This window comes from Caretta caretta, chromosome 6, assembly GCF_965140235.1.
Source record: "Caretta caretta isolate rCarCar2 chromosome 6, rCarCar1.hap1, whole genome shotgun sequence".
In the NCBI taxonomy this organism is placed as follows: domain Eukaryota; kingdom Metazoa; phylum Chordata; order Testudines; family Cheloniidae; genus Caretta; species Caretta caretta.
Window position 1 is genome coordinate 58,968,728 of NC_134211.1, and position 21,274 is coordinate 58,990,001.

The following is a 21,274-nucleotide window of genomic DNA, read 5'->3' on the forward strand; positions in this document are numbered from 1 at the left end:
AGGGCTGGCCTGGCCTGTCCTTAGACCAATCAAGCCAGCTTCAGCTCCAAGGCAAGGGTGGAAGGTTGCTAGTAAGTGGATTGCTCTACCCACCACCCACTTCTCCACTCGCTGCTGCCTCATTCCAGTAAGCTGCATAGCCCAGCATAAGCCGGCAGGAAAGAATTAGATGAGAAGAGGGTGGTTAGTGATTTGAAAACCCAAATCAGAACACAGCCATGGCCCAGCCAGTACAGAGCATCCCTCATGTAGCCCATGTTACAGAAGGGGGAGCTGCCCACATTTGCTCAGCCTGCTCCCTCTCACTCCTCCCTGCACAAACCCGCCCAGCACCCCAGGCCCATTCTAGAAAGAGACTAGACAGAGAACATACAGGTGTCTGATTTTATTTAGTTGAGGGAAAGAATTCCACTTCACTCCTCCTCATATGGCTGAGCCCTGAGCCCAGCCACAAACACAGCTCATTAATACCCTTATCTCCTAAATAATACGAACAGTCCAGAGAAGAGAAATCCCTTCCCATCTCAGAGCAGAAGGAGCACCAGGCCATAGCACCAACCTTTGCCATCCTCTCCCTCAGACAGAGAGTAGCTGGAGAGGCTGTCGCTGCTTTGCTCCAAGACAATTTTAACAGTTAAAACCTAAGCATCAGTGCATATTTCAGAGCCCAGGGAGCACGATCTGGAGGAGGTGCACAGGGGATAGGGGAAGAACTGCAGGAAGGTAAGGCAGGCAGATGCTCAGATCCTGCAACTGTACAAGTTAAGGTTGTGTGTCTGCACTGTACAATGAACAACCACAGAAAGGAGGGTGGGTAAGACCCTGCTGGGCCTTTAAGTCAGATGGCTAGAGCTTTCCCCCTGGCTTCCCCACTCCAGCAAATCTCCCCATCACTGTAGGATCTAGGCACCAAACACACATTAAAACATAAGGGGGCAACAGTCACTGCCCCTACAAGGGAATTAGGTCCAACCTGTAGCCACTGTGCTGCTGCTACACCTTACAGGCTGAAAGACTCATAGGGGAGTCTGCACAGGTGAGGACTGTCCATAGCTATTCCTCTGCCAACAAGTACTCAGAAAAAAACAACCCAGAAGTTTATTGGACCATAATTTAATTCCCCTGTTAAAATTAGGGGAGAATTCAGCAAAACGAAGAGATCCTGCCCCTCAGTAGTCCAGCATGAAGGAACTCAACTTAAGGAAGCTCCAGGTCGGTGTACTGCACACAGAGGCTCAGCATACTCTGCACTAGGCTCCTGGCTGGTGCCATGCCCCTGCTACTTGGGCATCAAGGCAGCATTGATGGGAGGGAAAGGAAAGGGGAACGCCCTTTGCCTTTTCTACCCACAGAGGGTGTTACTCAGCTAAAGTAACTTCAAAAAGGAAAAGGCCCAGAACCACTGTGCTGGGAGGAGCAGGGTCCAGCTTGTGCTGTTCCATCTCCATGTGCACAGAACAAGTGGAACCAGAGAGGGGACTGGAGCATGGAATTCAAGTAAACCAGTCTGGGAGACCCAGCATATTTGGGAGACTTGGCCTTGGGCTGAGCTATGCTGGCTGAATTGCTCTGAGCGGAAGTTGGGCCAGTAGAACAAACGGCCGCTGCCTCTATTTCCACACAGAATTTGAATTTTCATTTGTAAGAGTGTTGGGCCCTTTTCCCATTGCTAAGTGCCTTTAGCCCAGCCCTCAAGGGCCCCCTCTAAGGGTGGCCTACAGGTATTAACACTGTTGACACTTCCTGGTCAGGAGTAGAGAACCATCAGGAGGCAAGGTGGTTTGACACTATACATTATACAATTCCTCTCGGTGTCCCATGCCACCCCACCCCACAAGAGGCTCTGATCTGTTCCTCAAACAAAGCATGCACACACAGCCTAGCATTGCCAACCCTCCAAGATTGTCCTGGAGTCTCCAGGAATTAAAGATTAGTCTTTAATTAAAGATAACGTCATGTGATGAAACCTCCAGGAACATGCCCAACCAAAATTGGTAACCCTGTCACAGCCCCAGCTTAGCTGGAAGAAGCTGAACAAGAGGTGTGTCTGGGAAATAAGACATCCTGGGTTTCTACACCTAGCCTGCAGATACCTCTGCAATGCTCAGCTCCCTTTGGAGTCCAGGCCTAAGCTTGGCCTCCTGATGTAACAAGACTAAGTTCTTGCTTTGCTGGGGTTATTCTGTCTATGCTGATTTACAGAAACAGTAAGTGTGACTTAATTTACAGAAGGGAGGTGCTCCCACTTACTACACTACCAAAACAGATTCCTGCATGTCCTAGGAAAACCCAATGTAATTTTCAGAACAACATTTACTGCTATTTCCCACTGCTCCTGCCATGTGGTGACTGAATGGAGCTTCCCTCCCCAGCACATTAGTTCTGCCGTTCTAGCCTGTGTATGGGGAAGGGGTGGCATCACTGAGCAAGACACATGGGGGTCATTTCGTTTGTGGACCAGATGATAGGGGGCAACTGGGAACTCCCCAGACACAGTCACTTGTTCAGACAACAAGCTATGGGCCAGTGAGGGCTGGAGCTACCTGCACCTCCTGTCTCACAGGTCAGAGCAACGTGGGGTTTCTGAGACCAGGCCTCCCACCCTAGTGGCTGAAGGTTCGGTTTGAGGGCATATTGGTTTCTAATAGAGATGAGACTCCAGAGCTATTTGGAAAGGATGTTGGGCATGGGCTTCTCCTCATGCCCTTCTGTTTCTGTTGACCTCACCCACCCCGCCCCAGACAGACAAACGAATCCTGCAGCATAACTCCAAACAACTCAAGGTGAGACTGGTGCCTCTCGCTGGCATTCGTCTGAGCTGCAGTCCAATGGTCATCAATATGAACCATAGCGATCCTGAGGAAGGAAACACACCCTGAGTCACTGTCCCAACCACTCACATTATGAGGAGACAGCTGCAGATAGGAACACCCAGAGATGCTTAACATTCCTAGGGACTTGAGAGACAGACCAGCACAGAGCTAATCACAAACATTTGGGATGCCAGGCCAAAAGGCAGGTCAGAGGAAAGCAGTCCCACTGTGGAGGACTCTGCCCAGGGATGCAGAATGGGGGGGGAAGGAGACCTTAGGGCAATAAAGGGTCTTCTTTACCAGTGCAAGAAGGTGCTCTGAAATCAGCCCCAAAACAGATTTACTACAGTGGCATGGAATGGCCTCAGCTACTGGAGGGCAGCGGTCATTAATTGTAGCATGAAAATGCCTGCACAGGAACTGGTCCCTGCAAACCCACTGTGCATATGCAGAGCCCAAGCAGAGGATAAGGGAAGGCAGCTTCCTGCAGATGAGGCAAGAGGTAGGAGGCTGAAATCCATAGGGTCCAAATTCAGCTTATTTGCCCTGCTGTTTATCTGTACATGCCCAGTAGGTAGGACGTGCAGACCCCCACCCCTGGCCACAGTGAGGAACACCCCTGCCTCACCTGGAGAGAGTTCATCACACCGTTGGCTAGAACGGCCATCTTGCCAGCAACAGATTTTACTCCTTGCTTGAACTGGGTGATGTCAGCTGCAGGCAGCACGTTCCCAATTGACACGCCACCTGCCAAGAGCCAGCAAAAGGGGTGGGTTGGGGTCTGAGGGCAAGAATAGCCCCCTCCCAGCAGGCCCTGCTTATTCAGCGCCATAGCAGCCCCTCAGCCATGACCCTTCTAGGCTTAGATCCAGGAGTCTGCCATTGTCTGCCCGCTCCCCTCCCTTAGCTAGGTCCTAACAAACCTGCTGAGTGCGCGTTCTCAGCCTCCCCAAAGAGGTCTGCGGAGCTGATGGCACTGCTGCTGGAGAGCTGCTGCAATCGAGACCTGGCTTCATACTGCATCAAGGAGAAAGCAGAAGACTCAGACTCAGCTTCAACAGAAAGGGATGAAACCAGGGCTTGAGACAGGATGGGAGACGGTGAGGCCAGGGGATAAGTACCAGCCCAAGTACAGCAGGAAAGGCAGGTGCAGCGGATAAGCATGGCACTTACCTCAGCATCTGCTTCCCGCCCAAAGAACATATCTGAGGAGATGGCTTTGGCCCCGGCGAACTTCTGCCGAGCTTCATTTGATTCCACTGCAGATGTCCTGCTCTCTGCCTCCCTCCTATTGGTGGGTCTGAGGGAGATGAGACAGGACAGAGACCTCATTAGATCTTTGTGCTCACTGAAGCAGCAAGGCAGGCAGCTTATCAACTCCGCTCTGCTGACATCCACATTGCAAACCTACAAAGCCACAGGCATGAGCCACTGCTGATCCTCCATAAGGAGGGCAGTTTAGCAAAGCTGAGTTTGACTGGCGGTCATGAGGTTCTGTTGTGATTAGTAGCCCTAAAAATTTACCCCAATTGTAGCTCAAATGTAAAAAGTATGTGTAAGTTCATAAATAAATGTTACAATAACCCATAACTTTCTCCCTGTTTGAAAATTAATCATGGAAAATAGGTCAAGTTGTTTTCAATAATCAGTGTTATTAAACAAGTGTAAGGGAACCATACAGAGCAACTGGATTAGTGCAAACAAAAAAGGGCCTGCTGATACAGTTCAAGGACTGTTGAAACCATGGTTGGTAAAACATCCTTTACACCACAGGACAGAGTACAATTAACCCTTTCCTTTTCATCAAAAAGGTTGTTTTGAAAATAAGAGGCTCTGATATTTTGCCTCCAAAAAGAAAGATTTTAATAGATTTAATTAAGTTTGTTTTGCATAATCACACAATTCCAGTTTCACTATAGATGTTTTTGTTATAATTTCTTGGATCTGATCCCTGAACTTTCAACACTGGAATGAATGCTTTTGGGTGTTTGCCAAGGAACCAAGTAAAACCAAGAGCCTCTGTAGAAAGAACCCCCCCAAACTTAAGCATCACTGTTCTATTGTTGGACAGTGGAATTTATAAAACACCTTTAAACTCTTTTGGTCCTTGAGATCAGTGCAAGAGTTCCCATTGTGCCACTAGGCCATGGGCTTCCCTGTTAGGCGAGTCAAAGGCCAGAGTCTCTTTCACTAAGGAGCCAGTGTAGATACTGGGTACTTCCTGTCTCAGTGACCTAGCCCAAGGGACTGCTCTGGGTGACACACTGAAGGCTCTATTTCGTTTTTGGTTGCTGTACCCATGGAGATGAGGTTTCCATAGATCCTGCTCATAGCGCAAGGCATGGGAGAGGCTTGTGGGGCTGGGGTTTAATCATCTGTGTTTGGACACTGACATCGTCGCTAGCCTGGTTCCCCTCAGACACCAGCCTAGATACACCTCACTGCAAGGCCCACCCCTTGGATCCAGAGTCTGAGCTCCAGGAGCAGCAAAGTGGTGCCCTTTACCTCTCTCCAATGGGCCGGATGCTGGAGATGGTCACTGCAGCCTCCTCCTCCCCTTTGTCAACACCCCAGGAGGAATCCGTTTCCCATCGCGAGCTGAAGGCATCTCCCAGTGAGAAGGGATTATCTTTGTACCTAGGGACCAAGCACAGGGGACTCAGCTAGGTCAGCCACAGGAAACCCAGGGCTAAGCCAAAGACCACAATGAGGTTCAGCCTTACTTGGGGGGGCCAGATGTGAAGCCTCCGGCATCCTCAAACAAGTCCAGCTGGGAGCGAGAGGATTTTGCAGCTACTGGTGTCTCCTGCTCAATCACTTGCATCTCAGACAGCACGGAGTGAGAGACGGAACTAACAAGGAGGAAGGGAGTCAAGGCTTGGGCTTCAGGGACCCCCAACCAGGGGGTGGCAGTATCCAGCCAACCCTACAGCATCCTGCTTCAACTAGAACTGGCCAACCCTGAGAAGATGTGGGTGCTAAGAATCATGAGCCAGCAGAGCCTGGCTCCAGCACCATCTCATGATGCAACTGGACTAATTCAACTCCACCTAGGAGTCTACTGGACTGAGATACCAAGTGTTCTTTCACTTCTCCATAACCCAACGATGCTGCAGGATAGCAAATGCCACCAATAATGCCCAGGGGGTCAGAGACCTATGGGGGGGCCAGGCTTTGAGTAGAATGCAGGGCCCGCCTCATCCTCACCAGGGATGGGAGTGATTCCAGACACGGCTCACCACACAGGCATTCTGAATCACTTATCTGTTAAGATGGCAGCAGGCTCCCACACTAATCTAAGCCAGAGCAAAGCACCCCCAGATAGTCTTTCCCGCAGCAAAGTACCACCCCAGGCATCCCCAAAATAAATACCTTCTGGACACCAATCCCATGCCCAGTCTCTCAGCTTGTTCACGTTTCTTCCCTTCCAGGTTCTGAAGTTTCTTTTCCTCCTTTTTCCGATCGATCTGCAACTCCTGATAGGCCAGTCGCATTGAAGTGACTCTAAAGGAAACAATAGGAGTGGATACAAGGTCACCTCTCCCCCAAGGTGAATTCTGTGGAATGGTGGGGTGGAGGGGGAAGAAAAAAATAAAATAAAAAATCACTCTGGTCATATCTACACTGGGAAAGGTAGGTTTATGCAAAAACAAAGCAATCACATTGTAAAATCCTAGCATAGAAAGGGCATGCTGTAGTTTTCTCGATGTAGCTTGATCTACACTAGGATTTCATATTGTGTTCACTTTCTTATAAAAGATTAGTGTACAAAGTCTCTGAGCACGAACAGCAGGTCCTGATCCCAGGCCAGTCTTTGGATCAGGCCCAAAAATGGCATTAGTGGAACAGAGCCAGAATCTATGGAGCAACAGGGAACTGCCACATCTACCAACCCCAAACCCCTTTCAGAGGCACTGAATCAAATAGTCACAGCAATGCCGCTTCTGCCTTGCTGGAGGGACAACTCCTACTTCAGATTACCTTCTGCTCCTGCCCAGAGAGCTACTTTGCTGCTTGTTCAGCACCTACAGGCTAAGAGTTCTCAGGGTAGAGAGCATCAGCCTCATGCCAATTTCATTGCCCTGGCAAGCAAGTATTCAGCCCATGACTGTGGCTTCTTCCCCAGTGCTTGACACTCACATGGACTCCTCAGCTTGTTTCCTCGACTCCACCAACTGCTGCTCCCTCAGCTTCTCAGCCACTTGGGCTTGTCGCTCTATCTCACTGAAGCTCTGGCTGCTCACTTTCTGGGCTCCAAGCCCCTTTTTTGCACCCAGCTGGATAAAACAGACCCAGAGTGAGAATTTCTCCTTAAGACGCCCAGGGGAGTTCAGGGCCCATCAGAAATACCCAGCACATCAGGCCTTCAGCTTTTCTGGTTCAGTGCCCCACACCACATAGCAGCAAGTGACTGATGTTTCAGAAAGCACCCACAGAGAGTGAACTGAACTACTTGTGCAATGCAGTATGGGATTAGCCACGTGCATTCTGGGCCCACCCGTGGTACTCACAATACCGCAAGGCATGATAGTTTCACTGCCTTCAATATAGCAAGGCATTGAGTGTGCGGGGGGAAGGAAGAACCAATAGACCAGAGCCTCATCAACTGGCTAATCAGGCAGAAAGCAAAGGTTTCATGAACAGGCATCAGACACCTCAGAAGGAGGGCCAGGTTCCGAGGCAGCCTCAATAAGGGTAGCAACGTGAGGTGCCAGGGAACGAGCCATGACCAGGGGAAGGAAAGCAGGGATGCATAAGGTGCAAGGGAGAGCCCCCTGTAATAGGAGCTCCGACATACCCCTTTCTTGGCAGTGCCTGGCTTCTTCTTTCCAATGAGGGAAGATTTTAGTTCTGGAACAGGAAGGGAGGAGTGAGTGAACAGGAGTGAAAGCATTCAACAAGCTGGGGTTAGTTCATAACAGCCCAGGCAACAGCCCACACACAAAAATCCACAGCCCAGCCGCAACGAAGTCCAGGACACATCATGCAGTTTCACAGCCCAGCCCAGGTGACTTCACCCGGCCAAGAATGAAGCAGTGAGACCACCATGAAGAATGAGAAGCTTCAGGCACACAGGTTGTGGGCCTGGATGGGAGGATGTCACTCTGAGGGAAGTTCTGGCTGCACCAATAAGTGACATGTCATGCAGCTGGTGTCCTCTATTTGGTGGTGAAGGTGGGGTCAATGGACAAAGACTCGATCTGTCTGTTGGGAGAGCTCCAGCAGTGTCTCAGAAAGGAAAGGCAGCATCAGGGAGAGGTGGGAAAGCGGGGCTGGTGCCCACCAAAGATGCCTCTAGGGAGAGTCATCCAGAAAGCCAGAAGAGTCCAAGCAGCCGGCAGCATAGCTATGCCCCAGTTACAGGGAGACATCTGGAAGGGGCACTGAACCACTGTGCCCGGGAGGCTGGTTGTGAAGACCCCACACCGAAGGATGGATCCCAAAGCCCAATGGGGCACAGAGGCAGCCAGCAGCTTCCCTCACCCTTCCTTCCACCTGGAATCTGCCAGTTCGGGGGCAGAAGTTTGGATGTACTCTGCTGCCCAGGAATCCAACATTAGGGCTGAAGGCAGAATCACAGAAGAGGGCAGGCAGAGGTGCCACAAGCAGCCAGTGCAGGCTATTTGTTAGCCAGTTACCTCTGGCAGGAGCAGAGCCTTGTGCAGACAGACACATGGACGCGTCTGAGGGAGAGAAACAAACACAGGGAGGGAAAGGTTTACTCTTGGACTAAGGTTTACATCAGGCCTGAGCACAGTGCAGGTCAGGAGTGCACACACTTCCTAATAGGGAGATGCAGGCTCCAGCCACACACTACAGAGCCAGGAGGAGGACAGCATTGTGGGACCTGCCGTCCTTGTTGGCCACACCTCCATACTGAAAAGGAGGCTGAAGCGAGCTGACTGTATGCCAGTTATATGCTGTCATTGGGTTCCTAGAAAATTACTAGAATGGCCCTTGGGCAGTCAAGATCTAGTCACCTGTGCTAAACCCTAGGATGGGAGCAAGCTGTTGGGAATGAGATGCACATTTAAGTTTGGGTGAGGAGGGCAAACGAGGCAGGAAGTCTCCAGTACACGGAGTGGAATCAATGGCTGCAGAGTCTGGGCCTGTGGGTAACCTAACGAGAGCCAAGAGCACAATGTGATTGGAAAGCCAACAACAGATCCCTGAGGGCAGACTCCACAGGAGGATAAATTCCTATTATAGAACGAAGAATGGGCTCAAGCCAGTTTCAGCTCTACTGATCTCACTAGTGAAAATCTGCACAGACAGCTACTCTGCCAGGCCCAGAGCCAGCTACAGCCAAACAAGAATGACTCACTCCCAAGGACAGGGTAACAGGGAGGACAGGCGAGGCACTGATGTAGGAAAAACCAGAAGGCTCTCTCACTTACCCAGAGGAGCTTTAGGAGACGCACTCAACAAGTCAATAGATGGGCCTTCGTTGGACTCTATGGAGACAAGACGAGCAGTCAGACTACAGTGAGGAAAGAAGTTTACAGATTTACAGCCTCTCCTGCCTGACAGGGGGCTCTCAGTGCCCCAATCCCTAACAGATGCATTCCAGATGTTTCTCAGAAAGCTACAACATCCGCAGAGCGCAGATGACTCTTCACAGCAGCTGACAGTCTTCATTCAGCAAGTTACTCCTTCTAAAAATTTCTTCATTAAGTGAGTCAAGAAACCATCGAGCACCAGCTTACAGGGAGATGCATGAAGCTCTTTCAAGGAGCAGCTCTTCTTCCACATCCCTGATTCTCTGTGGTTCCCTTCCCTCCCTGCAACATCTACCTGGAAATAGAATCTCTATAACTCTATATTCACCTGCCCCAGCTCCATGCACCCCATATGCACACCCCATATATTGCAAGGGACAGTGCAGAAAGCTGCAGCAGAAAGGATTATAAGGGCTGCAGATGAGCACCAAGAAAACAGGTCAGGCAAACCCCGAGTCATAAAGATCCTGTTTCCATGCACATGCTGCAAGGAGAGCAAAGAACTACACAATATCTCTGATCTGGGAGCAGAATGAGTTTCCCAGACGTATCCATTTCACTGGAACTCCAACACCATGTTGCATGGAACTTCCACTCATTGCCCGAGCAAGGGAGAATCTGAGCCTTTCCAACCCCAGCCCAGTGAGATTCTTTGCTGGAAGAGAAGCTGTTCAGCAGTGAACTCACGTGGCATCTCGCTGGTTTCCAATGGCTTTGCTGCTCTCTCAGACTCCAGTGAGGACAATGCTGGATTCTGACTGGCCTCTGCCACATCCCAGGTACTGGAAAGCTTAACGGTTGAAACATGATGCAATGAGTCTCAAAGGGATAAATGACCCAGTACAGATACCAATCCCACCCCAGGTGAATAGTGACTCCACCCAGTTATAGATCAAAAGAGGATAACATGTACCCAAACTGCACATATCATAGCTTCTCCAGAGACACTGATTACGTTAGGGGCCAGTCAGCATTCCCTCAGGAGTTCCAAGAAATCATCAGTGGAGGGAGAATGGAGCTGAGCTGGATGCAGTGGGGTAGGGAGACAAGAGAGACAGTCTCATTCAAGAGGTAGATAAATGGGATGCCATCACAATTTAGATAAAGGACTGTCCATATTTGAGGGGATAACCCCCACCTGGCTCCCTAGGGGACGGTAGACGACTATCCTGGCTATCCTACATTCCCTCAGGTCTGTTCCCATTTTACTCCACTCACAAGAACCGTATGAGCAGTGGCCCAAATCTAACAGACCTGGGCCTCTAAACAGCAGGGGTAATTTGTACACAAGCTCCTGCTGGCTACCTCTCCTTGGCATAACAGTCAGAAAAAAAAAAAAAAAAAGAGAGAGTCTATGTAGTAAAGGGGTAACCAAAACAAGGCCAAAAGGAGCTGACAGAGTTCCCCAGTGGTGCTCAGAGCTGTCCTTCACCTACAATGCAGAGTGGCAGCAGGCAGAGGTTCCAGTCTGCAATACTCCCACAACCATGCTATTGGCTGGGAACTGTAGTCTTCACAGGCTGCAGCTCCATATTACCAGTAAGGTCAGGTGCAATCAGCCTTTTTCATGTAAACAAGGTGTGAAAGCAGGCTCCTGGAAAGTTGACAAAGCAGCTTTCAACAGGGAGAGCCACATCTAGCTGGTTTGTCTCACCTGTGTGTGCTCCATGAAGAAGTCAGCATCATTCTTCTCAGGGGAATGGCCTGGGGTTCCACTCAGTCCATCTATCAGGAGCTGAAAGGAAGAAGACATCACATGTGACTCAGCAATCAGCATTATGCTTCTTTCCCACTGTGGTACAGGCTGGTCAGCACTTACACTGGTGCCATACTTGGCCATGGCAGCACTCGCCAGCTGCCGGATCTTCTCCCTGTACATCTGGGCAGCTCGGCTATTATACTTGGCATTGGCATCTGTGGTTGTGCAGCCATGTTGGCGGAAGAAGGCAGTCTGAGGAAAAGCGGATAATCAGTCTACAGACAGTCAAGTCAAACTCCCACAAGCATCAGACATCAGTAACCAACTTGAGAGCAGCAGTAACAGGAAGCGGGAACTTCCCAGTGAATGAGGAGTATAGGAGGAGTAAAGTGCTTTATCCCAGGAATATATCAGCTACTGTTCAACTCTGCCTGCTCTTCCAGGATCCAGAGATTCAAGAACCCACTACCAGCCCTTCCCAGGGAGGAGTGCTTCTGAATCACAGCATGGGGCAAGGGCTTCTAGGCTCTTCCTGAGCAGAACTCCCTTATCTTTAAAAAGAATCCTTCAGCTCTCATGTAAGGGAGATCTAGGAAAATGACAGACCTATATATCAAGAGTCTCTAATCTCCACCAGGGTCACTGTTCTGACCCCTTAACTGGAGATAGAAAATGAAAGTGCCTCTCTTGTCCTGCAGGTATCCAGAGACAGCGAGAGCGAGAGGAGAATAGTATCCATGCACCAAGAAAGCCATGTCAGGAGGAGCTGGGCACACAGGAAGCAGAGAATGCCCACAACTGAAAGGGAAATCAAACAAAATGACTATAGAGGTTCCTCACCGCATTGGCATTGCTGCCCACTTGCATACACCTCAGCTGGAACCAGCTCCAGTTTGAATCCAGCTCTGTAGATCTGTACAAGAACAAATCAGCTAGATCAAGAAGATGTAGGTGTCCTGGATTCAGAACCATGTTATTAGCCAGCCTGCTCTGAAAGTGACACTAATACACATCTGGGGGAACAGATCCTGGAACAGATACTAAATGGAGAGAGAAACCTGGAAAGTAGAAATTCTTAGGGAGACAGCAGATGGGAAGTTTAACAGGAGGGTCACTCACTATAGCAAGCCAAAAAAGATTGCAGTGGCTTCATATCAGTGAGCAGGGAAGGAACAGCTTTCTTCCATGGCTCTGGTGCATGTGCATCTGTGCCTGAAATATTACCTTCTGTTATGGCATCCAAGTGCCAAAAAGACAAAAGGGATGCAGATCAGAAAAGAGCAGTACAGTTATCCAAGGGCTGAGGGTCTGAGTTATGATAAAGATGAAGAGGTAAATCTGTCTACTCTAGTTAAGACATGACTTAAGGAGAGACCAGTTTGTAAACATCCAAAGCGTGTAAACAGCAAAGAGGGTAACAGGAAGAAGTGGGAAAATTTGGACAAATAAATAGTAATTTCTATTACAATCATGCCTAGAGACCCACAATTATAGACCAGGACCCCATTGCACTAGGCACAGACCCAACAAAAAGACAGTCCCTATCCTAAGGGGCTTAAATACCATGAGAAACACCAAGATAGCAGGACTTGTGAGGCTGAGGAACAATCTCTGCAATGGAAAGGGTGGGAGTCCTATCACTTGAGACATGAACAAAACACCAGATAATGTTCAGTGATGACCTACCTTGCTGGGGTTGGTCTGAATAGGCCCAATACATCACCACCTCTTACTCTTCTTCTTCCTTGCGCTACTGCCATCAAATGGGATCTGCGCTATGAGCGCTCTCACTCCAAGGTGCCCTGGGAGCTGTGTCCACTGTCTCAGCCTCTATCACACCACATGCTAAAACATCTTCTTCCTTTATGACATCCCTCCACTCTTTGGGCTGGCCTTAATTTGCTGGACTCTTTACCCACATAGTTGGCAAGACTGCACTTTACAGGACCAAACCATCTGAGCCTGAACTCCCTCATTCTTTTGTTTATGGGTCTCACTTTGAGTAAGTCTCTCACACACATATGCCTGACATGGCCTTTCTTCCTTACACCACTCTCCTCCTCAACATTTACTTTTCTGTGGAACCAATCATTTGTTCATTTTTCTTCTTTGTTGCTCCACAATGAGCACTATACATTAAAACTGGACTGCCCACCATTTTTTTTAGACTTTCTCTTTTAATCTTACCGGTATCTTCCCTATCACAAACTACACCACTTATGTCTAACCATTTCAGTCGGGCATTTATCATCTTAGCTCTAATTTCATCCTTCATTTCCCCTCTTACTGATATTACTGAAAAGGGTGAAATTCTTTGCTAGTATTCCAGCTCTTACACAGAATAATCCAAATGCTCTTCCCTTAAGGGTAATGCACGTAACACACTGGTGGTCTGAGGACTATTTCACTGAGTTTCTTCATATGTTAGCTGAGAGCCAAATTCAAAGCGTTACACTTTCAGCAAGCTATACAGAAAATTGTGCACTTTTGAGAATAAAGTGCCTCCTGCTTGACAGAAGTCCTCCTGATAATCAAACCTCAGCTAATTCCAATAATTACAAGGTAAGCAAATGCTGTGAGTGAATGCATCCTTGATCTGCAGATCAAAACATCTTTCCGTTCCCCACAATGCATCCCCTCATTTCAACTCCTGAGCTAAACATACAAACCTGATGAAGCTTAGATGCACACCCAGTGACCTGTGCACTCCAGAGCAGTCAATGCACAGAAATACGCCATAGGAAATACTGGCCCAGCTTGGATTCTTAGCACCACAGTCAAAACAGGCCTAGAGGAAGAGTAAGGAAGTCAGAGAGGGTCTGAGAGATGGTCCTACAATCAGCTTGAGGAGCAACAGGGAGGTCTGAGCTGGGTGGGGTTGTATCCCCGCTTCCACACGAAAGCAGCAGAGCTAGCAGGTTAAATGCTAAAATAATAAGTGTCCCCTGGCGCTGGGCAGGCCCCCCGCATCCGCTTCCAGCCCCCGCTCACCCCGTTCCGGCTGTGGCGTCCCGGGCCGCTAGGCCACTTCCAGCGGATCAACGCCTCGCACCACGGCTGGCTGCCTGGCCACCGGCCCCGGACGTGCCGCCACCCGGGAAGCTGCCCCTGCCCTGGCAGCGGGGCCGGCCGGCCCAGGCGAGAACGGGCCTGTCTAGCTGCACGGCCGCGGGCACCCGAGGCCGGGCAGGGGGCACAATCCGGGGCAGCCCCCCAAGCCGGCAGGGGCCGGGCCCCGCAGCTTCACCAGAAGCAGAAGAGACAGGAAGCAGCTTCGGGGGCCCAGTCTCGACCGGGAGGACCCGGCCCCGCTCCGGTACCTTATTGGCCGGCGCCGCCCGCAGCCGCTTGAACAGAGTCTGAATCTCCGCCTTGCTCGGCTCCGCCGCCATGGTCTCTCCTTCCCAGAAAAGACCGGGGCGACGGGTCCGCGCAGGGTCCAATCCGCGCAGGGGCGGAACTGACGACGGGTCCCTGCCGGGGCCAACCACCGTCTACGCCGCCGCCATGACACCCGGGGCAGAGTAGTCAGGACGGCGTGCGGATTTAGAGCCCCCCCGGGGCTCTGCCGGACGATGCCCAAGGCCTGCTCCGCCATTAACTGTCCGAACCGGGACACGCGGGAGAACCGCGCCCGGGGTCTCTCTTTCCACAGGTCGGCGCGGGATCGGGCCCTGATGCTGCTGCGAGGGGCTGGTATCCCTGTGGGCGGGGCTTCCCGGGGCTGGTATCCCTGTGGGCGGGGCTAGTATCCGGGGGGCGGGGTCTGGTTTATTCTCCTGAAGGAAGGGTTGTACCTATGGCTCCATGAACAGCAGGATGGGGGGTGCCAAGGGGCAGGCCTGGGCGTGGGGACCGGGATGGACGGGGGGGTGTGCCAAGGGGCAGGCCTGGGCGTGGGGACTGGGATGATGGGGGGTGCCACGGGGCAGGCCTGGGCGTGGGGACTGGGATGGACGGGGGGTGCCACCGGGCAGGCCTGGGCGTGTGGACTGGGATGATGTCTGTCGTGTGCCGTGTCTCACGCATTCCCATGGTAACATAACAGGACTGAGAAGTTCACCTGTCTCTCTGCAGCTTCCCCAAAGCCCATGAGCTGAGGAAGAGGTGGATGTTGGCTGTGAAGCGCATTGAGCCTGGCTCCAGGAAGCTGTGGATCCCAGGTGCTGGAGCCTGCCTCTGCTCGCAGCACTTCACCCAGGATGAGTTTGAGCTTTATGGAGGGCAGAAGCGGCTGAAGGCTGGTGTGATCCCATCTGTGTTCTCCTTTAAGGTGCTGTGGACTGTGGACAGGGGAGGGCCTGGTGGTGATCACAGAGCCAGCCATCTTAGAGAGGAGCTGTATGTGCATGTAGGCCTTCACAGACCAACATCCAGCAACAGCCCTTGCCCAGACAGCCTCTGGCATAGTGGACCTTAGTGTCAATGAAATCATGGCTATTCCAGGGACTAGTCCCTCCAATTCAAGTCTGCTGATTGCCCCCAGTTAACAGAGTTTCTACTTTAGCTCATAAGATAGGGGTATGTGCTTTGGGTGCTGATGGTCCTACATTCAATCCTGCTGATGATTGCAGTGCATGGCTACAGCATCTCTCCTTCATATTTGTAAACTAAGTCAGAAATGGCAAAGCCTTAGTAGGTTCCCAACAAATCTGCCCTCTTGCATGAGGGCAGGAGTGTTCCCTGCAGCCCCTATAGTCTTCCAGGATGTTGTCCAGTTTTAGAGTAAGAGACTGTATCACTTATTCTGCTTTCCCTGGCACCAAAGCCATATATAGCGTGACTGTTTCCTCCCTGAGCAATGTCATGAAGAAAAGATGGATTGTGTGATTAAAGGATAGGATTTCTGGCTTGTGTTGCAGATCCTGCTGCTGACTTCTGTGGTACCTTGAGCAAGGTCTGTGAGGCATGGTTTCCCTGTATGTAACACAGGGAAAGTGATACTTCCCTATGTGCTGGGGATACAAAGGAAGCGTGTGGAGCTCCTCAGTTGAATGAGGCTAGAGAAGGACAAAGTATGTTGAGAAAGATGTCTCTGAATATGTAGCCTCATACCTCACTGCAAATTCAGACCTGGCCTTCCATCCATTCCCTCCCCTAGGCTGTGCTCACCATTATCTGTCTCCCAGTGTAGGTCTGTGACTGGACTTATCTGCTCTGGATCAAACCTAACAGCTTCTTGCAGTACTCTCCTCGCAGCTTGAGACACTGATGTTTATTACCCTTTTTTATGAAGCACCAACCAATCTTCCATCCTCAGCACGAGAACCATTTCACAGATCTCTGCATTAGTAAAAATGTCATCTTGTTGAGTTTCTTCTTGGACTGTTTTTCTTCTGGCACAAGAGGGCTGACCTCACACTATTACAGTGTGTCCCTTCTCCTTCTTGCCATGGCCATTCATCAATGATAGTGGATGGAGGGGGATGCTCTCTGTTCCATTACTCCTACTGACTCCTCCGTTCCACAGGTGGTCTTTGTTTAGAGATCAGATTATAATAATGAGGTTATTTAAGATAGATAGAAGGGAGCTACTGCCCTTGGCTCTCTATCTCTGCAGCCCTCACATAATAGGCATTTTGCAACTTAGTGTGGGAAGCACCAAAGACCAAGTCAATGAAGTATCCTCTTACACAGCATGCAAACTATGGCCTCTGAACAAGATTAGCATTACAGGTATGACCTCTCTCAGCAGTGACGGCTTCATCTACTGTTAACCTCTATACCCCAGCCCGTGGATCAAAAACCTAGCAGAAGTGTGTTATGAAGGCCAACACATCCAGGTTCTGCCAAACCAACAGGGGAAGCAAATTCCAGAGTTGAGAGCCCCCCCTCTGCCCCACTAAGAACACCTAGCCAGCAGTCCCTAGGTGTTCAAAACAGGGACGTTGTGCCGGCCGCTTCCCGGAGTGGCGCCGGGGCCAGGGCAGGCAGGCAAGGAGCCTGCCCTGGATCCAGTGCACGCCATTGCCACCTTGGAGCCGCTCCAGGTAAGCGGCACCAGGCCGGAGCCCGCACCCTGAGCCCCTTCTGCGCCCTGCACCCCAACTCCCTGCCCTGAGCGCCCTGCCTGCACCTCAACCCCCTGCTGCACCCTGCCTGCACCCAACCCCCTGCCCTGAGCCCCCTCCCTCACTGTGCACCCCCTCCTGCACCCCAATCCCTTCCCTGAGCCCCCTTGTACGCCCCGCACCCCTCCTGCACCAACCCCTTGCCCTGAGCCCCTTCCTGCACACCACACTCCCCTCCGCACTCCAACCCCCAGCCCTACATTCATTGCCCTGCATGCAATTAATTTCCCCACCCAGATGTGGCCCTCTGGCCAAAACGTTTGCCCACCCCTGCACTACAGGCTTGAATCTCTTTGGCTAGCCTAGATTTATTGTGCTGTCACATTTATTGGCTGTGCTGCAACAGGAACAACTTCGCCAGTCTCTCTCCATCAAGTTCCTCGCAAGCGTTCCTGTCCCTGTTGATGGCCCAGCTCTTGACAAAGTTTCTCTGCTCAGGATGATACCTTCTGATCCTATCTACAGGTTTCCGTGAAAGCAGCAAGAACAGTGAATCACTGGCAGTAGGCATATTCAGCTTTTTTGTTTCCTTTACTGGTGGAGGAAAGATCTCCTGCCTGTGACTCTTCTCTGGAAGTGACTGCTCTCACATAAGTACTGGGCAGTTCTCTGTTTCCTGCAGTTGTTTCTTTCACATCTCAGCCTGGTCAGATGATCAGTCCCTCGATGCCAGGTTTCTGAGCTCCAACCTGGCGGCTTGTCCCTCACCCCCTGACTTCCAGGTCCTGCCTTGCATCTGGCTTCTGCCCCGGCTGTGTTTAGAGCCCCACCCCTTTCCGAACTGCTATTAAAGCAGATCAGGAGCCAGTTCTAGCCTCCCAATCTCAGTTCTCCTTGCTGTTTCCCAGCCCTGCTCAGGAAGCAGTGGCCTCAAAGAGCATCCATTACATGAGGGAAAACAAGTGAAATGTGACCAAGTTTGTTCTTGACGCTTGCTATGTGGTTGGGGGCATTTCCCAGCATAAAAGGTCCTGCTGTAAACAGGTGTTTGAGCTGAGGTTCCAATTTAAAGAGGAAATCCAAGAATCCTGTGCAGGAAGTAGGGAAATAATCAGAGACAACAGTTTCAGAGGCCAAGAGCAAAGGTGGAAGTGGAGCAATGGGGATGGAATCTACCCCGTACTTACAGGGCCTGGCCCAAGAGAGAAAAATGGAGAATCTCCAAGGATTACCTTCATGTGTTCCAGTGAGTGGGGGTGGGCTGCCTGGGACAAACAACATTTATTCCTGATAGGGTTGGGCAGGGAGAAGCAGGAACCCAGTAGGCAAAAGTGTACACTGGGCTGAGAATCAGGGTGTTGAGAAAGGAAAATTCAGGAGATGGCCAGTAACCAGACTTCCTGTGCTGATTGGAGACATGCCCTGCCAACTAGAGCTGCTGGCCTCTTGTGCCATTACTGAACAAGGAGTCAGAGGGGATACACAGGAAAGGGGCTACTGTGGATTCAGTGAACAGTGAAAAACACCTCGGTAAGAAGCAACTCCCCATGGGGCACAGTATGGAATGGGTAGTGCCCAAGGGGGTCTATCCTGGGACTGTGGGGACAGAAACAATATTAATCCAAGTCTTGCACTTTGTATCTTCAAAGCACTTTACAAATGGTAACTAGCCCTCACAGCCCCCGGGAGAGGAACCAGCATCAACCCATCCTACAGCTGGAAAACTGAAGGTGCAGAGACAGGAGGACTTTGTTAGCCAAGTCCGCCCAGCAAGTTAGTGTCACATCAGAGATAAAAACAGTTCTGCTCCATGTCTAGATCTTGTTGTCTTGTGGTGTAGGTGGTTCCAGCCCATGGGTATCACAGAATTGCTAGAAACAGGAATAGTGCATTAAAATGAGAGAGTCAGTAATGAAACCTCTCAAACCCAAACCTGAATGGCTTAGCTGCCTAGAACATGTCAATGCAGTAGCTAGCTAGGTGGCTCCCCAAGTTATCCACTCAGAGCTCCAGGTGGCTGTGTGGGGGGCTCTCTGCTCTGAGACGCTACCCCACTTGTTGGTCTTCACCCAGCATTTTTGTAGTCACTGGAGATTTCCTAGGAGTCCTTGCATGTGGACAAATCCTTTTTCTGGGATTAGCCTTACTAAGTTTCCTAGCCCCAGCTCTGCTGGCCCACTGGTGAGGAGAGGGCCAGCTCCATTTCTGACTCTGATGCAGCTAGTCTTGGTGGTGTCTATCCCTATGAACACTGGTGCCCAGCCCAAGAAAATTCATTAGTATAATTTCTCTCACATAGGTTTGCACATCAGTGGTGTTCCCTTCCTTTGAAAGGACTCTTGTGGTCCCGGCTCCTTTCAACTTCTCTGCCCAGGTGCCTCTATAGAATACTTGAGCCATAGTTACACGAATCCAGCACTGCCCATAGTTTGTACCTTCACTGTATGGCTTCTCTGAGTCCCAACTGTATTAATCAAAGACTGAGTTACTATGAGCTTGTGTAGGCAGGGCTTGTCTCCTTCCTGTTTGTACAGCACCAAGCACAGGATGGAACTCAGTAAATGACCCCCTGGGGTGGGGGACTTCAGTCCCCAGCCAGGCCAGAATCTGGCTGCAGTGATAGAAGAGGGAGAGAGCAAGCATGACCATACAATGAGAAGAGGAGGAAAAGTAAAAACACAGAAGCCAGAGGATTTTCTCCAGCTAAGCAGAGTGAGTGGCTCTTGACATGCCACTGCTCTCTATAGCCCTGGAGCAACTGCCCCTGGAAAAAGCCAGTACAGTTTAGGGAAGAGGAAGAAAACAGAGAATGGCAACAAAGCTGCTAAGAGCATTGGAGGAAGAAAGCCACAAGGGAGAGGTTTATGTACTGTTGGAAGGAGATTAGCTGGGGGCAGGAGCAGCCTCTGAGCCTCTCTAGTGTCTTATTCTAGCTTCAGGCTGTTGTTTCATTTAAGGAGAGTTTGTGTTTGTGTGTAAGTTTTAGGCTGACTGTTAGGGGAATGATCAGCAGATCAGGGAGCGGGGGCTCAATGCTGTAAAGATCCTAGAACAGGCTATGGCCGATGTTTGTGGGGAGAATGGACGATTGTGGAGGGGGATGACTGGGTGATCAATCATTTCTGGTCTCCTTATTAACCATTCTTAGCCCTGCTGGCAGGCAGAACCCTCTTCAGCACTGCTCCTGTCCTTCCAGCAGCTCACAGCCCTCTGGAGTTTCTACATCACTCTTTAGGTGTAGCCAAAACCTGGGCCAGGGCAGCTGATGGGATTTACAGGGTAAAGGAGGGAGGATGGTTCTGTGACTGAAGGAGAGGACTAGGTGAGTCAGGACCTATGGGATCTGTTCCAAGCTCTGCCAGTCACTCAGCGTGGGATCCCTTGGGCAAGTAACGTTCCCTCTCTGAGCCTCAGTTTCTCTGTTTGTAAAATGGGGGTAATAAATGTCTCCAGGGGGCTGGGAGGCTGAATTAATATGTTCAGGGCAGTGCAGAGTATTATTAATAGCCCTGGGGTTGTGGCCCTGTTGGCTGAGTCCCTCATCTGCGCTGGCCTCCCCAGTGGCTGAGTCTTCCGAGGCTGTTGCTCCTGCCTGTGCCACTCAAGGTCTGTGTCAACTATGTACCCTGAGAGTCCCTATTCCCTGCACATGGGTCACACATTTATTAGTCATGAACTTATTGCTGCTTGAATGATCTGAACTTCTGCTCCACACAGAAATCACCCAGAGGGCAACGTCCACCCAGATCCCTTAAAGCTCTGGGTGCCAATATACCATCAGTAGGCGCTAGTGAGACTATTTCACCAGCAGATGTCTCTCCAGCTCAATCTAAAGTGGTAAGTAGAAATGCCAGGGGCACCCAGGGCCAGGTTTGATGCCAAAAGCCCAGAGCACCCATCCCCTGGGGCCTACAGTTAAGACAGGACTTATTGCCTGTGATGCAGGAGGCTGGGAGTAGCTTTGTATGACTGAGGTGCAGTCGGCAGTAACAGGAATGATTCCTGCCTCTCAGGCTTCATAGATCTCAGCACTCAGGCTGGCCTCTGACAGGAAGCTGGGGAGGGGAGAAGACCAGGTGGCCAATGCTGATGGCTTTAAAAATTAACTTCTCACACTGTGTGAAAATGTCCTTGGCTCTCACAGTGGCTGGGGAGGGAGGGCCAGGAGCTAGGTCAGCAAGAATATAGGCTAGGTAGGTCATTGGAAGGGTGACTGAAGCTCCTCTGTGTCTCTGCAGGTGGAGCTCATCC

At 50.7% G+C, this 21,274-nt stretch overlaps 1 protein-coding gene across 2 annotated transcripts; it reads right to left on the reverse strand.

The window, feature by feature from the left end:
- Positions 1-370: 370 nt before the first annotated feature.
- On the reverse strand, positions 371-14,472 carry ARFGAP2 (ARF GTPase activating protein 2). Of its 2 annotated transcripts, XM_048852094.2 has the most exons (17): positions 14,333-14,447; positions 13,682-13,800; positions 11,853-11,925; positions 11,133-11,264; positions 10,968-11,048; positions 10,001-10,103; positions 9,212-9,268; positions 8,453-8,497; positions 7,612-7,664; positions 6,954-7,090; positions 6,186-6,317; positions 5,537-5,665; positions 5,319-5,450; positions 3,987-4,113; positions 3,737-3,830; positions 3,442-3,560; positions 371-2,856 (listed from the first exon to the last, which is right to left on the reverse strand). In XM_048852094.2, the coding sequence occupies exons 1-17, from the start codon at positions 14,402-14,404 to the stop codon at positions 2,836-2,838; spliced, it is 1,626 nt and encodes a 541-aa protein (XP_048708051.1). In that variant the 5' UTR covers positions 14,405-14,447; the 3' UTR covers positions 371-2,835. The 2 variants fall into 2 exon arrangements, with proteins under 2 accessions (XP_048708051.1, XP_048708050.1); XM_048852093.2 differs by lacking the exon at positions 8,453-8,497 and having other exon boundaries at positions 14,333-14,472.
- Positions 14,473-21,274: the final 6,802 nt, after the last annotated feature.

Excerpts from the sequence above, each read along its gene's own strand:
- ARFGAP2 (XM_048852094.2), bottom strand. The coding sequence starts at position 14,404 with ATGGCGGCGGAGCCGAGCAAGGCGGAGATTCAGACTCTGTTCAAGCGG. Across the intron at positions 7,091-7,611 it reads CAGGCACTGCCAAGAAAGGG|CTGGGTGCAAAAAAGGGGCT; the intron begins GTATGTCGGAGC and ends TGTTTTATCCAG. Across the intron at positions 6,318-6,953 it reads AAACAAGCTGAGGAGTCCAT|AGTCACTTCAATGCGACTGG; the intron begins GTGAGTGTCAAG and ends TGTTTCCTTTAG.